Consider the following 14,075-nt stretch of genomic DNA (forward strand, 5'->3'; position numbering starts at 1 on the left):
ACAACAACATTGTTAATCGGCTATACTCCAATTTAAACTAAAAAGTGTTTTTTTTTTTTTTTTTTTTTTTTTAATGCAATAAGGGGTTCCTGGCTTCCTTGGCTCAAAGCTATCCTAAGATCACCAATATCTATCATGGCATCTAACAACGTTCCTATATCTTAACCATGGGTTTCCCATTCTTCTTACCTTTTCCCTGATTTTCTCTTTTCCATTCAATACTCTTAACATTTATGGAGTTGATCAGATATATTTGGCCGATATTGCTAATTTTTCTGGATTCATGGGTGTATGTGGTATCATGCCAAATACACAAGTTTCTGATCTTTCCACAGCCCTCTCTTAGTTCTTACTATAATGCTTTGAAAATGGTAAAAGGTGAATACCATTTTGAAACTAGTTCAAATGTAAAGTTTGCATAGTAATTTAAATATATAGATAGACATGGCATGAGAAACATTACTGCTTTTCCGTCTCAGGCAAACAAAGGAAGACAATGACAGGTGATTGTATATTTTGTTTAATACTTGCATTGTTTCTATAGCGCAATTATAGCAATCTTTAAATTGACTTCTCATTACAAATATTTGTCAAGTTTTGTTTCAGAAACATTTTTCCTACTCTCTTGCACATGCACCCAGACACACTACAAAAAACTCATTCATAACACAGTAAGGGCAAACATTATTCATGTAAACATCTTTCATTAATTTCCCATAATTTAAAAAAACCATAGAATTATAGATATTGAATAAGGCTCATAGATTTAGTTCAGATTCCACAAAAGACCAATCAAAGATGCTCATTAACTGTGATGAGGTTAACTTTTGGTTGCAATAAATGCTGAAAGCATTCCCTTGGCTTCCAATTCTTAAACATACCTCACAACCTAATCGATTTGTTTCAGGATAAAAAGAGAACACAGAAAACGCAGGAGAAAAAACTCTTGAAGTAGGGAGCTCAGAACCATGAACCCAACTCTCTTCTATGATAAGCAGACACTACGCAGTCCCTGTAGTTTCCCCACGCATGAATCGAGATGAATGACAGTCATCCGAAATGTGACCAAGTTGTATATTAAGATACATCAGTACGTGTGTACATATTGCTAGTATACACAGTGAAAATCTGTCATCATATTGATCATTTCATTTCATCCAGGACCAAAGTGGAAAAAAACCAAACCCACTCAAGTTGACTATCATTATAAAGGAGTGTTCTAGTAAGAGTCAGGGCAGTTGGGAGGTATGTCCTAGGGAGGTGACTGGTCTTGATGTTAAAACGACTTCCAACAACGGTATGTCAAGTCACAGACAGAGGAAGCAATGATCTGCGTTATCCAAGGATGTCTCTCTCTGGTGGAAAGTTCGGGGCTTGGGTGCATAGTCGCCCAGAGCCGAGACAGAAGTGGACTGTGCTGGGAAATGGGCCCCGCCTTGCCAGCAGGACCCGCCTCCATCCTCTCTCGAGGTGAAGGCCCGGAGGCAGGGACTGCTGGCAAAACCCTGAAGCCCCACCCGGGGGATCTGAACCCCAACTCCGCTCAGGGCAGCCTCCCTGACGTGTGTGACTAGGCAGTAAGGTGGCGGTGGATGGCGGCCAGAAAACCCGTTCCAAGGTTCCCACGGCCACGTCTGCCTTCTGATTCTGCTGCCCTGCAAAGAAATTGTGCTCCAGATAACTGCACCGGTGTCTCTAATGCCTCTGAGTCACTCCCCGGCCCCGAAGGCCTGGAGTGATGTCACGAAAGGGTGGACACAACTCCACGAGCACCTAAGTTCCACCAGGAAGCGGCTGAGGCACTGGGGAAGCCTACGAGCTCTCTCCACGTCGGCGGCAACAACGCGGGGAGGTTGCCACGTGTCAGAGTTATTTGTAGGCTTTTGATTCTTTAAAAATCAAAATTGATCTGCATTGTATCTCAATAGACTCAGAGGATTCTCACCAAAAATTTTTGCAATTTGTTTAAATAGCACTGGAATAATTCAACTTCATTTAAATATATTCATTCTACCATGAAAATAGTTCATACAAACATCTATTTACATACAAACACATTAAAATTTGTGAAAAGGGTTTCCATCCCTGTGGTTGTATGGCTTGAAATAGTTTTCATTGCTTTGAATATGTCTGCACACATTTGGCAAAATAAAACCGTTAACAATTTAGTATTTTTAAAATAAAAACAGACACCGAAGTTCCAAATTCCTGAAAGAAAAGAAAAAAAAGAAAATCTATCAAGGTACCTCAAGTAGATGTAAAAATTTCATATATTTTGTGAACCTTTGATCTGCGGCAAATAAACAATACCAGTATCAGTCTTGCAACATAGTTTTGCTTGTTTTTCTAAAACAGAAGATGTCTGGATTCTAAATCACTACTCTTAAGACAGAAACTTGAGGCAATTGTTTCAAAACAAAGCACAACAGAAAAACGATACCTTCCTGGAAGATCTTAAATGCAGTTTGCAGTGAGTGATTTAAAATTTCATAGATTAAAGGAAAGTTACTAAAGTGCCCCATACGACTCACGGAGAAGACAACCCTTGAACTCACTGTTCACAGTTACTGCAGTTTTATGGTTACAACTAAATATTGTCAATGGTTACACTTGGCCTTCACGCTGGCCTTTTTTAGGTTGTTGGTGATGAGGAAATTGTTTTTCAAGTGTGAAGAACCCCCAGAGGGCAGATAAGTTTAAAGACAGCCTCAGACACATTCAAAGGGGTCTTCAACAACAAATTTTCTTCTCAGTTTCTCAGGCAGACCAGGGATGAAGCAGGTTAAAATAAGAATAGGTACTGCAAAACTCAAGTCTTCCATGCCAGTAGCTTTTTAATCTCATCATTTCTTTTCTAGAAATTCAGTCCTTACTTTTTTTTTTTTTTCTGAATCCATTCAAATGCCCATTTGGGGACATACTCCTACAGATTAGTTCCTATTCCTAACTCTAACACAAGATAATATTTTGTCATAGAAAAGCTGCTAAGGAAAGATCTAGTCATGCAGGAGTTGGACTGAGATGGCTCTGAGTGAATCTCCTGGGGACCATGGCATCACACACCCATCTCAGCGCTGGCGCTTTTGGGGGAGCCAGAAAGTTACTCCTCTATCCCCACTACACGGATTCTTCCACATTTCTGTGCTGTTGCTCATGAAACTACCTGCTTCCTGACACAGTTCCGTCCACAGCTGATATCAAGATTCAGTAGAAAAATACATCCCTCAGCTTTGGCTCAAACAGGGAAAAAACACCCTTATTCCCTCAGCAGTTCATTCCTCAGGGGACCCCAATGCCCTTAACGGTTTTGTCTACCTACAGAACACAGTGAGTCTTAAGGCGCCCTCTGACCCCACCCTGTGACAAAGTCTTATATTTAGGAGTATGTCGGGGGAGGGCAGGGGACAGCAGGAGCAGTAGACTCAGACATGGATGCAGAGTGATGGGGAGAGGTACTCCTGGAGGGAAAGACAGACAGACAGGGTTCCGGGGGCGCACACAGAGGCAGGAGACGCGGGACAGAGGGAGCAGGAGGGAGGGATCAGCTGGTAGGTTGTCATGTAGGCACACCGGGGCATTCTCACAGTCGACAGAGAGAGAAGAAAGGGGAGGGAAGGAGAAAGAAGAGCCGGAGATGCAGAGGCTCAGCTTGGGGTACCGCCTCCTCTGATGTGTCTGAACGTCACAAACACACTGCCAGACTCTGAACTCAAAGTGTTGACATTCATGATCTCATCTGAAAAATGGACTTGTGCTGGTTAATCACTACCATTTAATTCGATCACTTTTATCAAAAGAAAAGAGAAACTCCATTTGAAGGGGGTAGCCCATTGGTATAGAAATTACACCCCATGGCAGCCTCAAGTCCTTGCCAGATCTCCCCCTGACCTCACTCCCAACCCCACTGACCAGGGGTAGTTCAAGCCATCTTTCTCCGGAGACAGTCACTCACTTTGGGACACGTTTGAATGAAAGCACCTGTCGGAATACAAGTCCCAAGACTCAATCCATCTGTCACAGTTTACTGAACGGTCTCTTTCTACAGAATAGAATCGATCCTATCCTGGTGCCTTTTAATCTGAAAACTTTTCAGTTCCCTTCAAGGAAGATCTTTCTGGCAGCCCTCAGAACTTCTCACAAGTGAACCAGTAGCCTATCTCCCTGAAACCAAGGCCACTTAGCCACTCTGCCAGGGACACAGGGGCTCTGGGAAAGCCTGGCCAAGGGGAAGGCTGAATCCTGTGCCTGGAGCTAACTGCCAAAACTGAAAGTCGTGCTGCAGCCCCTGGGTCAAGCACTTCTGTGAAGTTCTTCCCAGAGCATGTGTAACTGACACAAAATAGCAAACTTCCTCCTGCCTGTTTCTTTTCTGCTTTCTGAGCCTTCCTTAGTTACAGGAGCTACAGCGTGGAAGGCTTCAGCTTTCAAGACCAGACTGACTTGGTGACAGGTGCCCCGCTGACAGCTGCGACTTGGAACAAACGCTAATCTCTAGACCGCCCAGCTCCACAGCGAGGCATCTAGCGAAGGCATAGCTGTGGCATGTGGCGAGGGCGCTTGCCATAACCCCCAAACTCTCAGAATTCATTCAGAGCAATCCCAGTTAAATTACATACCTAATTAGCTAAACTAAAAAACAGGGGGTTTTCTCCTTATTTCTGCAGTTGTGATTACACATGGCTAGCAAAATGACTGAAATGCTATTGATACTGTTGCTTTTAAACTATACAGGTGTTAATCTTAATTCACAAGGCTTTGAAGCAGGTAAATGCTTTGAAATTACAATGATGAAGAGTTTTAGCGGTTAAGGTTTGATTTGTAGCTAGTGATCAGTACGTCTCTCTTAATAGTAGCGATTTAGAAAGAAACAAAACAAAGGACTTTCGAATTCTGGATTAGAATTCAAGTTTGCTATTTGACTTTTGAATTCAATGCACTGTGCCACAAGCCAGACTGCTCTATGTTATGTACATTTAATGTGTACCCAAGGAGAAAAAAAATGACTAGCACTGTTGAGGATACTGCAAAATTGCCACAGTTACTGCTTAGAAACACTAATTTCCCTCTCTTCTTTCTTAAAGTATATATTACAACTCTTCCATAACTTAATGCAAACAAAGTAAATTCATTTCTTCTCACATCTTAAAGCAAAGGTATCTTTGTTTACATGCGAGAATAATAATTCTATAATAATAGCCTGGTCCTAGGAGCCAGGTCTTTATACTAGGACATAATAATGAAACAATGACAGATCGATAGAAAGAGCCAGAAAGACCTACACACTGGCGCTGACACAAAATCTGTTTGGAAGTTTTCTCTCGTGAAAGATACCTAAGAGAGAGAAGAGGACTAAGGGGTGAACGGACTCAAAAAGTGGGGTTCTGTTCGCTAGGGGGAAAAAACAAGGCCATTCTATTGCAAGAGACAGATCAAAGGTTAAAAGGCAAATTATACTACATTTAGAGAATAAAAATGTAGTAATTCTCCCCTTCATATGGCGCATATGCAAGTGTGACAGAACAATTTGCATTGGCCATAGAAATAAACCTCATGGAAAAACCACTGACTAAAAATGACTGAAAAAACCCCCTTTTTTCCCCTTTTTTCAGTCTAATCATTTGGCATCTCTGAAGTGGTACAGATTTAGACTTGAACCACCCAAGAACATCATGCTGTCTTCTGTCAAGTGCGCCGACAGTACCTCTCGGGAGGGCGTTGTTGCGAGGCTAGCTAATTTTAAATCTGGTATGAGTGATACAGTCAGACCTAGTTAGTATTCGAGAAAGTCGGAGCGAACGCAGAGTGAGAGGGTGTGATGTCACAGCACGAGCAGTCCCTGGTTGCCCCGTTGCCGGATAAATGTGGTGCATAGATCCAAGTTTCTGTTCCAGGTCCCCTGCAGCCCGGAGCCAGGCCTCTCACTTCTGCTGGGCGGCCTGGAAGGCCTTCAGCTCCACCTGGTACCACTCGGGAGCTTCTGGCCCGCTCTTCCCTGGGGGGCTGTGGTCGTAGCCGTAGGCAACGGTGAGTTCCTCGTCGGCCTCCACGGCTCGGAGGGTGCGGATGCATTTGATGGGCCCGAACCGGGGGTGGACAAACCTAGACATCAAGATGCACACAGTCATTCCTGGGTGGACCAGGAGGTCGGACACAAAGGCTAGAAGGGCCGAGACAGGAATCACCCACATGGACACCAGGAGCAGGTCGTCAGTGTGAGGGTCACAGGAGAGTCAGCATCAGCGTTCCCTGGGAGCCTGGTGCTCATGGTACACTTGGGCTACCCCACCCAGACCTGGCGGTGGAATCTGCATTTGAACACCACCTCCCCCTCCCCCAGGGGGCTCTTCTGTGTGCACGCTCAGTTGCTCAGTCGTGTCTGATTCTCTGTGGCCCCATGGACTGTAGCCCGCCAGGCTCCTCTGTCCTTGGGATTCTCCAGGCAAGAATACTGGAGCGGGTTGGCATTTCTTCCTCAGGGATCTTCCCGATCCAGGGATTGAACCCTCAACTCCTGTCTCCTGCACTGCACGCAGATTCTTTACCACCGCATTGAGGCTTAAAAAGCATGGCCCTGGGACTTCCCAGGTGGTCCAGTTTTAACAACTGGACTCTCTGCTTCCAATGCAAGAGGCTGGGTTGGATGCCTGGTTCCAACTGAGATCCACCTGCCATTTGGGATGGCCAAAATAAGCAAGTAAGTAAAGAAAAAGTATGGCCCTATCTTCCTTTTTGAGCATATTTGGCACTCTGTCTTTATAAATCAACAGCCAGGATCTACCCCCAAAAATCTGTCTTTAATGAGAAACCAGATTCAGTGTAGTCTCAGCATTTCAGCTCATCCGGCCTGTAGCATCAGATTACCTGGCTGTGCCTCAGGGCACGGGCACTTCTAGAGTTCTAAGAGAGAGCCCTGTGGATTTTCAAAATCAAAAAACGCTGTATTCCATCCTGTACTTCTTGAGGAAGCGTTCTTTTCTAGTTTTGAAAGTAAATGAAGATTTCTTTCCAAGAGGGAAGCCCAGACGCTCTGCCATCCTGCTTCTTTCAGATTTCCCGCTGACCCACGCTGTGAAGGGAGAGGCTGGGCTCCTGCTAGGATTATGCTCATCTGCCAAAGGCTCCCAGCCCAGCTCACCCGCACAGCTCCCTGCAGGAGAGCAGGGGCTAAATAAGTATTAATAGATTTGTCTCCTCTAACAAGGGATTCCCAAGTGGTGCTGGTGGTAAAGAACCTGCCTGCCAATGCAGGAGATGTAAGAGACTTGGGTTTGATTCCTGGGTTGGGAAGATCCCCTGGAGGAGGGCATGGCAACCCACTCCAGTATTCTTGCCTGGAGAATCCCATGGACAGAGGAGCCTGGAGGGCTGCAGATACATGGTAGGCATGGCCAGAAAAAATCTTATATTTTTGTATGCATATGGTTGGATCTGCCTGGTTCATTTACAGTTACATTTTGAACAAGAGGCACTGAAACGTCACAGAAGGTCCTAGATCCTAAGTTAGATGGCACATGGCGCATGATGGCAAGCACTTGGTGGGAGAGGTGTGTCTGCAGTGTATGGACATACTTTGTGTGGGATGAAGGGCAACAACTGCACCCTCACTTCAAGGGGTGTCAACATCTACCCATCTGGGTGTCCTGTTCCCTGGCAAGGACACTTGATTTGGGGCTGAAGACGCTGGTGTGAGTCCTGGTTCCACACGTTGTCACTGCCTCCTTCTGGAAACTCACCTCTGCAACTCTGAATCTCACTTTCCTCCTCTGTAATGGTAAGACTAGGGATTCTTATCCTCCAAGAGTTCCTGTGGTGACAAAGTGCTATGACTGGGCTCAGGCACTTCAGTCATATCTGTCTCTTTGCTACCCTGTGGAGCCTGCCAGGCTCCTCTGTCCATTGGATTCTCCAGGCAAGAGTACTGGAGTGGGCTGCTATTTCCTTCTCCAGGGGATCTTCCCGACCCAGGGATTGAGCCTGCATCTCTTATGTCTCTTGCACTGGCAGGCAGGTAAGTTCTTTACCACTAGCATGTGCCTGGCACAACTGAAGACTCTCATCAGTCACTAAGCACGTAAGCAAGCCTGTGGGTGTGTGAGATTGCGCACATGCACAGAACTCTCAAATGTGCTCTGGCACAAAAGATATTCCTGGACCAGGGATTTGGGAATTACTTACTAAAATCGCAACTCTTGGTCTCCAAAATATTTCAATAAAAAAGTAATACTCCTTACAACAGAATATCACTCAGCCATAAAAAGGAAGAAATATTGCCATTTGCAGACATGTGGACAGACCGAGAGATTATTATACTAAGTGAAGTAAGTCAGACAAAGACAATTGTCATATGATATCGCTTATACATAGAGTTGAAAAAAATGATACAAATGAACCTAATTTACAAAATACAGACTCACAGACATAAAAAACCAAACTTCTGGCTACCAAAGGGGAAAGGTGGGGAGGGAGGAGGGATAAATTAGGAGTATGGGATTAATATTAATAGATATACACTACTATGTAGAAAGTAAACAATAAGAACCTACTGTACACTACAGGGAACTATATTCAGTATCTTATAATAACCTATGAAGGAAAAGCATCTGAAAAACAATACATATATGTATATCTGAATCATTTTGTCATACATCTGAAACTAACACAATATTGTAAATCAGATACTTCAAAAAAAAAAAAAAATACTCCTGAAATGGAGCTCTAGTTAATCTTGTGGTACACCAAAAAATTAAAAAAAAAAAACAATCCCACAAGAAGCCTAAGATTTCTCTTATTATCTTCCTGCATTTTCATTTTCCTATTCATTTTCATTATTTTCAGAGTAGAAAACAGACAGGCTGAAAAGAAAGAACTCAGTCTCAGGTGCCGGTTCCTCAAGGCAGCCCTAGAGCACGGAGGTTATGAGCACTTCACTTTGACAAGAGTCCTGTGTTTCTTGTCCCTGATCTGGGATACTGGCAATAATCACCAGTAATACTGGCAGCCCCACGAAGTTACTGGGAAGATTGAATGACATCGTGCACAGAAGCCTGTACCACAGTGCTGGCCTGCAGAGAGCGCTCAGGAAACACTGGGCAAGACCAGCCCTCAGGCCAAACCTCTGACCATGCATTCGGCTCCTTCTTGATGAGCAACCTAGATCTACAGCAAGGAAGGCAGTTCCTGTCTGTCCATCTGGCACAATGTACTGGACCACAGTTCAAGCGGCTTACAGAAGTTGGCGTTCTGTGTTAAAGTGTGCATAACAGCACCAATGATTTTAGAAGCAAATGAATCCCATGGACTGGTATCTGAATGTTCTGATTGTTATTCAGGTAGTCTCTCCTGGGGCTTCTCAGGTGGCGCTCGTGGTAAAGAACCCACCTGCTAAGGTAGGAGACGTAAGAGATGTGGGTTTGATCCCTGGGTCAGATCCCCTGCAGGAGGGCATGGCAATCCACTCCAGTGTTCTTGCCAGGAGAATCCCATGGACAGAGGAGCCTGGCAGGCTACAGTCCATAGGGTCGCAGAGTTGGACACGCCTAAAGTGACCTGGCACCATCTCTCCATGACCCCAAATAATTAATCAATCACATTGTTTGAAAAAAAAAAAAATTTCTGAGGAGGGACTTGATTTTGCACAAATGGTTCCTTCTCTTTTCTCCTGTGGTCTCTTACTTTGATGAGAAAAATCATACCCTTGCCATGAAATCACAAAACTCATTCGTTTTAAGGGGCGGCCTAAGTAGCATTTATAATCCTTCATTACCACGGGTTTAAACGGTTGTTGTTCAGCTGTGTGCAGCCTGGAACGATGCTTTGGCCTAATTTACATTGGCCACGAAAGCCTTGGAGTTAATAACAGTGTCAGTTTCATTTCACATGACACATGTCCTTTGCCATTTCTACTCGCCCTTTAAACAGAAGTTGTAGCTTCAGTACTTGGTACTGGCTGCCAAGGAGAGCAAGTCCCTGCCAGAACAATTTTAAAGCCATCTCAGGGATGCAAGAAGGGACACTCGAATCCTGGCACTTCTCCTACAGATTAAATGCACACGATCTGATCCCGCTTATGTTAACAAGCAAGAGAACCAAGCAACAGCAAACTACAGCTGAGCAGAAAAGATTGCACGCGGCTCCTGGCTGCTCGGAGGAACTGTCATCCTCAGGCTGAGCTAAGGACAGCGGTGATGTGGAATCTCAGCTATCCCTTTAAGGAATAGTCAGAGATGCCTGACTTGGGGAAGACGGTTTGGGAGCACATGAAAACTACTATGATATGTGTAGGGCTACTGTGTGGAAGAGAGATTGACGTTGTACACTAGAAGAAAAGGGATAATTAGGGCCAGGGGCCGGAGAGGGAAACCCACTGGGGCTCAGCAGAAAGAACTTTCTAGTCACTAGAGCCCAACAGTTAACTCCATCATATGTATCTGTTGGTCCAGACAGCTGCCCTTGTGGATAATGGTACGGTTCTCATCCATGGAGGTGTCCAAGAGGTTCACTGTGCCAATTGGAAGGGGAGGCTCAAACTGAAAGGGGTTATTTGATTTTTTAAAACTAATGACTATGGTGAGATGTAACTCATGCTTCATAAAATGCACCCATTTACTGTGCACCATTCAGGGGTTTTCAGTTGTGCAACCATAGCCACTAACTTTGGAAGCCTCAAAAGGAACTTCCCACAACCTGAATGTCTACCAACAGAGGGATGAATAAAGAAGACTTGGTACATATAGACAATGGGCTGTTAAAAAAGAATGAAATAATGTCATTTGTAGCAACATGGGTGGCCCAGAGATTGTCATACTAAGTGAAGTAAGTCAGACAGAGAAAGAAGAATATAATATGATGTCACTTATACATGAAATCTAAACAAGTGATACAAACGAAAACTTATTTACAAAACAGAAATGGACTCACAGACTTAGAGAATGAACTTATGGTTACCAGAAGGGGAAGGTGAGGGGAAGGGATAGTTAGGGAGGTAGAGATTGCCATGTACACACCACTATATTTCAAATGGATAACCAGCAAGGACCTGCTGTGTAGCACACGGAACTCTGCTCAAGGTTATGTGGCAGCCTGGATGGGAGGGGACTTTCGGGGAGAATAGATATATGTATATGTATGGCTGAGTCCCTTTGCTGCCCAATTGAAACTACCACAACCTGTTAATCAGCTATACTCCAATATAAAATTATAAAAAGGAACTTCCACGCTCATCAGCCATCAACTTTTGCTCCCCCAACCCCTGCCCCTAGCTCCAGGCAAGCATTGACGGGCATTCTGTGTCTGGGGCTATAGAGGACTATTCACACAAATGGAATCAACATCACACGGTCTTTAGTGACTGGCTCCTTGCATGTTTTCAAAGCTTCACCCATGTTCTTGCCTGTGTCAGTATTTCATTCCTCTTGGCTATCAGATGATAGGGACTCTGATTTTATAGGTTTTTTTTTTTTTTCCCTAACACCCAGACCTCATGCCCTAGGTTTAGGATTTTACAGTCCTCCTTCCTTTCACATCATAAAACGATTCCCTAATCTCTACAGTGCAACTTCAATTTGTACTATTACTTCCAATGACACTATCCTTAATTTTCCAGAATGAGAGAGCTGAAGAACAGAAAAAGCCACAATAAAACAGCAACCACGAAATATAGTATTTCCGTAGCATGTCTACTCTTTGAAGCACTTTTCTATTTCTGGGTTTCAAGTAGTAAGCATGAGTAGCCCCCTGGCAGAGGACCCTCTGATATTCTAAGGGGGCCGCCTTCCTTGGGGCAGGATAACACCTCTGAGGTGCCCTCCTCATTCTCGGGGCCCCGCGGCACTGGCAGCTTGGGGTCCTACTCACATGTCGTAGATACAGTTTGGAGTGAAGGAGTGATTTGCCTTGTGTCCCAAGGAGGCACAGTACTTGGATACGTGGTTGTAGGGCTCAGGCACATCAATGACCGTTTCCTCGTCAAGGGAGAGGGTGTTCCCATTGAGAGCCCAGTCCCTGCTGTCGACCTGCAGAAAACAAGAAAGTGAATATTGGAAACGAGCTTCCTCCCAGGAACTCAAAGGCCACTGAAGATATTAACTCATTTATCCCTAACCTCATGGTTTGAGTGCCACGCATATGGCAAAAGCCTAAGGCAGCGGCCCCCAACCTTTATGGCAACAGGAACTGGTTTTGTGGAAGACAATCCTTCCGTGGATCAGAGTGGGGGGATGGTTTCAGGATGATTCAAGTGTATTACATTTACTGTGCACTTTATTTCTGTCAGTATTACATCAGCTCCACCTCAGATCATCAGGCAATAGATCCTGGAGGTTGGGGATCCCTAGCCTAAGGCATCCCTTGTACTTTGATGGTGCATATTCCACACACTGATGGTGGGAAGGGCATAAAAGAGCAGAGCAGAGCAGCGCAACTTCCTATTTATTTTTAAAGTAATTAAATTAATTGCTTGATTGATTGATTTTTGGCTGTGCTGGGTCTTCGCTGCTGCCTGGGCTTTTCTCGAGTTGCAGTGAGCAGGGGGCTACTCTCCAGGTGTGGTGTGCAGGCTTCTCATTGTGGTGGCTTCTCTTTTTGCACAGGCTCTAAGGCATGCGGACTTCAGTGGTTAGGCACATGGGCTCAGTAGTTGCGCTCCTGCACGCTAGACCATAGGCTCAGCAGCTGTGGCTCTCAGGCTTAGTTATTCTGTGGCATGTGAGAACTTCCCAGATCAGCGATAGAACCTATGTCTCCTGCATTGGCAAGTGGGTTCTTTACCCCTGAGCCACCAGAAAGTGAAAAGTGAAAGTGTTAGTTGCTCAGTTATGTCTGACTCTTTGCAGCCCCATGGAATGTAGCCCACCAGGCTCCTCTGTCCATGTGAATTTCCCAGGCAAGCATACTGGAATGGGTTGCCAATCCCTTCTCCAGGGGATCTCCCCCACCCAGGGATCAAACCTGGATCTCCTGCATTGCAGGCAGATTCTTTACCATCTGAGCCACAGGGAAGCCCATGAGCCACCAGAGAAGTCTTCAATTTACTATTAATTAACTTTTCCCATCTTATTTTATAAAAAAAGAATTTGGAAGGTATTTGGGTCATGGGGGCAGGTAGAGCCCTTATGAATAAGACCAGAGTTCTTATAAGAGACCCCTGAGAGTTCCCTCATCCCTCCTGCCACGTGTAGTTACAGCAAAAAAAGGGACATCAATGAAGCAGGAAGCCAGCTCTCACCAGACACTGAATCCGTTGGCACCCTGATCTTTGACTTCCTGGCTTTTAGAACTGTGAGAAAGAAGTTTCTGTCGTTCATAAGCTACCTAATCTACAATGTCTTTGCTGTAGCAGTCTGAGGCTGGCTGGAGAACGATATCTGAGCAATTTTATAAAAAAGCCTAGCCTTTTGTTCCTTTATATTCTTAGTGAACATTAAAGTAAAAGGACTAATGAGAAAACTAAGGGTGACTGAAACAAAGCCCTTTACACAGTCAAACTGAGTTCCCGCTTCTACCCCACTCACCTCTTGGTGTGTAATTCGGACTCCATTGTAAAAAGACACAACAGTATTGGGTCCCGCAGCTACTTTTGAAAACAGTCCTTCTCCAGCACTGGAAATGAGAGATTCAGCAACATAAACCCTAAAAAAAAAAAAAAAAAAAAAAGGCAAATGATTTGTTTTAGTTTGATATATCATCCCTCACTAACCACCCAAATACCGTCATAGCTACAGAATCCAAAATGTCAGTTCATAGTAATCCAATGAGGCAGAAAGAAAAACTGAAATACAGATTTTGGCACTGAAGAGTGGAGAATGGTGTATACTCATGACTCTCATTGCTCTCTAGTATACATTCACAAAGTAACTCAGTGCTTCATATAAGGTTTTTTAAAAATTTGTATGTTTTAATTAATGACTATTTCCACTGTCTTCTTGGACGATGCAAACATTTCCCAAAGCTAATTAAAGCTATACCCAAGGTTCTCAACCCTGAGATGAATCTTCTACATAAAAGAGTGACAAATAATTAATAAAAGATACTCAATAAGTACTTCCCAACAAAGGAGTTTATAACAGATTAGCTAACTC

General features: G+C 44.3%; 1 protein-coding gene across 3 annotated transcripts in view; it reads right to left on the reverse strand.

The window, feature by feature from the left end:
- Window positions 1–504: 504 nt before the first annotated feature.
- The window catches only part of SETD7 (SET domain containing 7, histone lysine methyltransferase), a 52,396-nt gene continuing 38,825 nt past the window's right edge, over window positions 505–14,075 (reverse strand). For all 3 annotated transcript variants that reach the window (XM_065904861.1, XM_065904862.1, XM_065904863.1), the window contains exons 7-9: window positions 13,509–13,626; window positions 11,854–12,011; window positions 505–6,099 (exon numbers count right to left, since the gene is read on the reverse strand). In XM_065904861.1, coding sequence (XP_065760933.1) covers window positions 5,919–6,099; window positions 11,854–12,011; window positions 13,509–13,626 — 457 coding nt within the window. In that variant the 3' untranslated portion in view covers window positions 505–5,918. The remainder of the gene's footprint in view (window positions 6,100–11,853; window positions 12,012–13,508; window positions 13,627–14,075) is intronic.

This window comes from Muntiacus reevesi, chromosome 13 (assembly GCF_963930625.1).
Source record: "Muntiacus reevesi chromosome 13, mMunRee1.1, whole genome shotgun sequence".
NCBI lineage: Eukaryota > Metazoa > Chordata > Mammalia > Artiodactyla > Cervidae > Muntiacus > Muntiacus reevesi.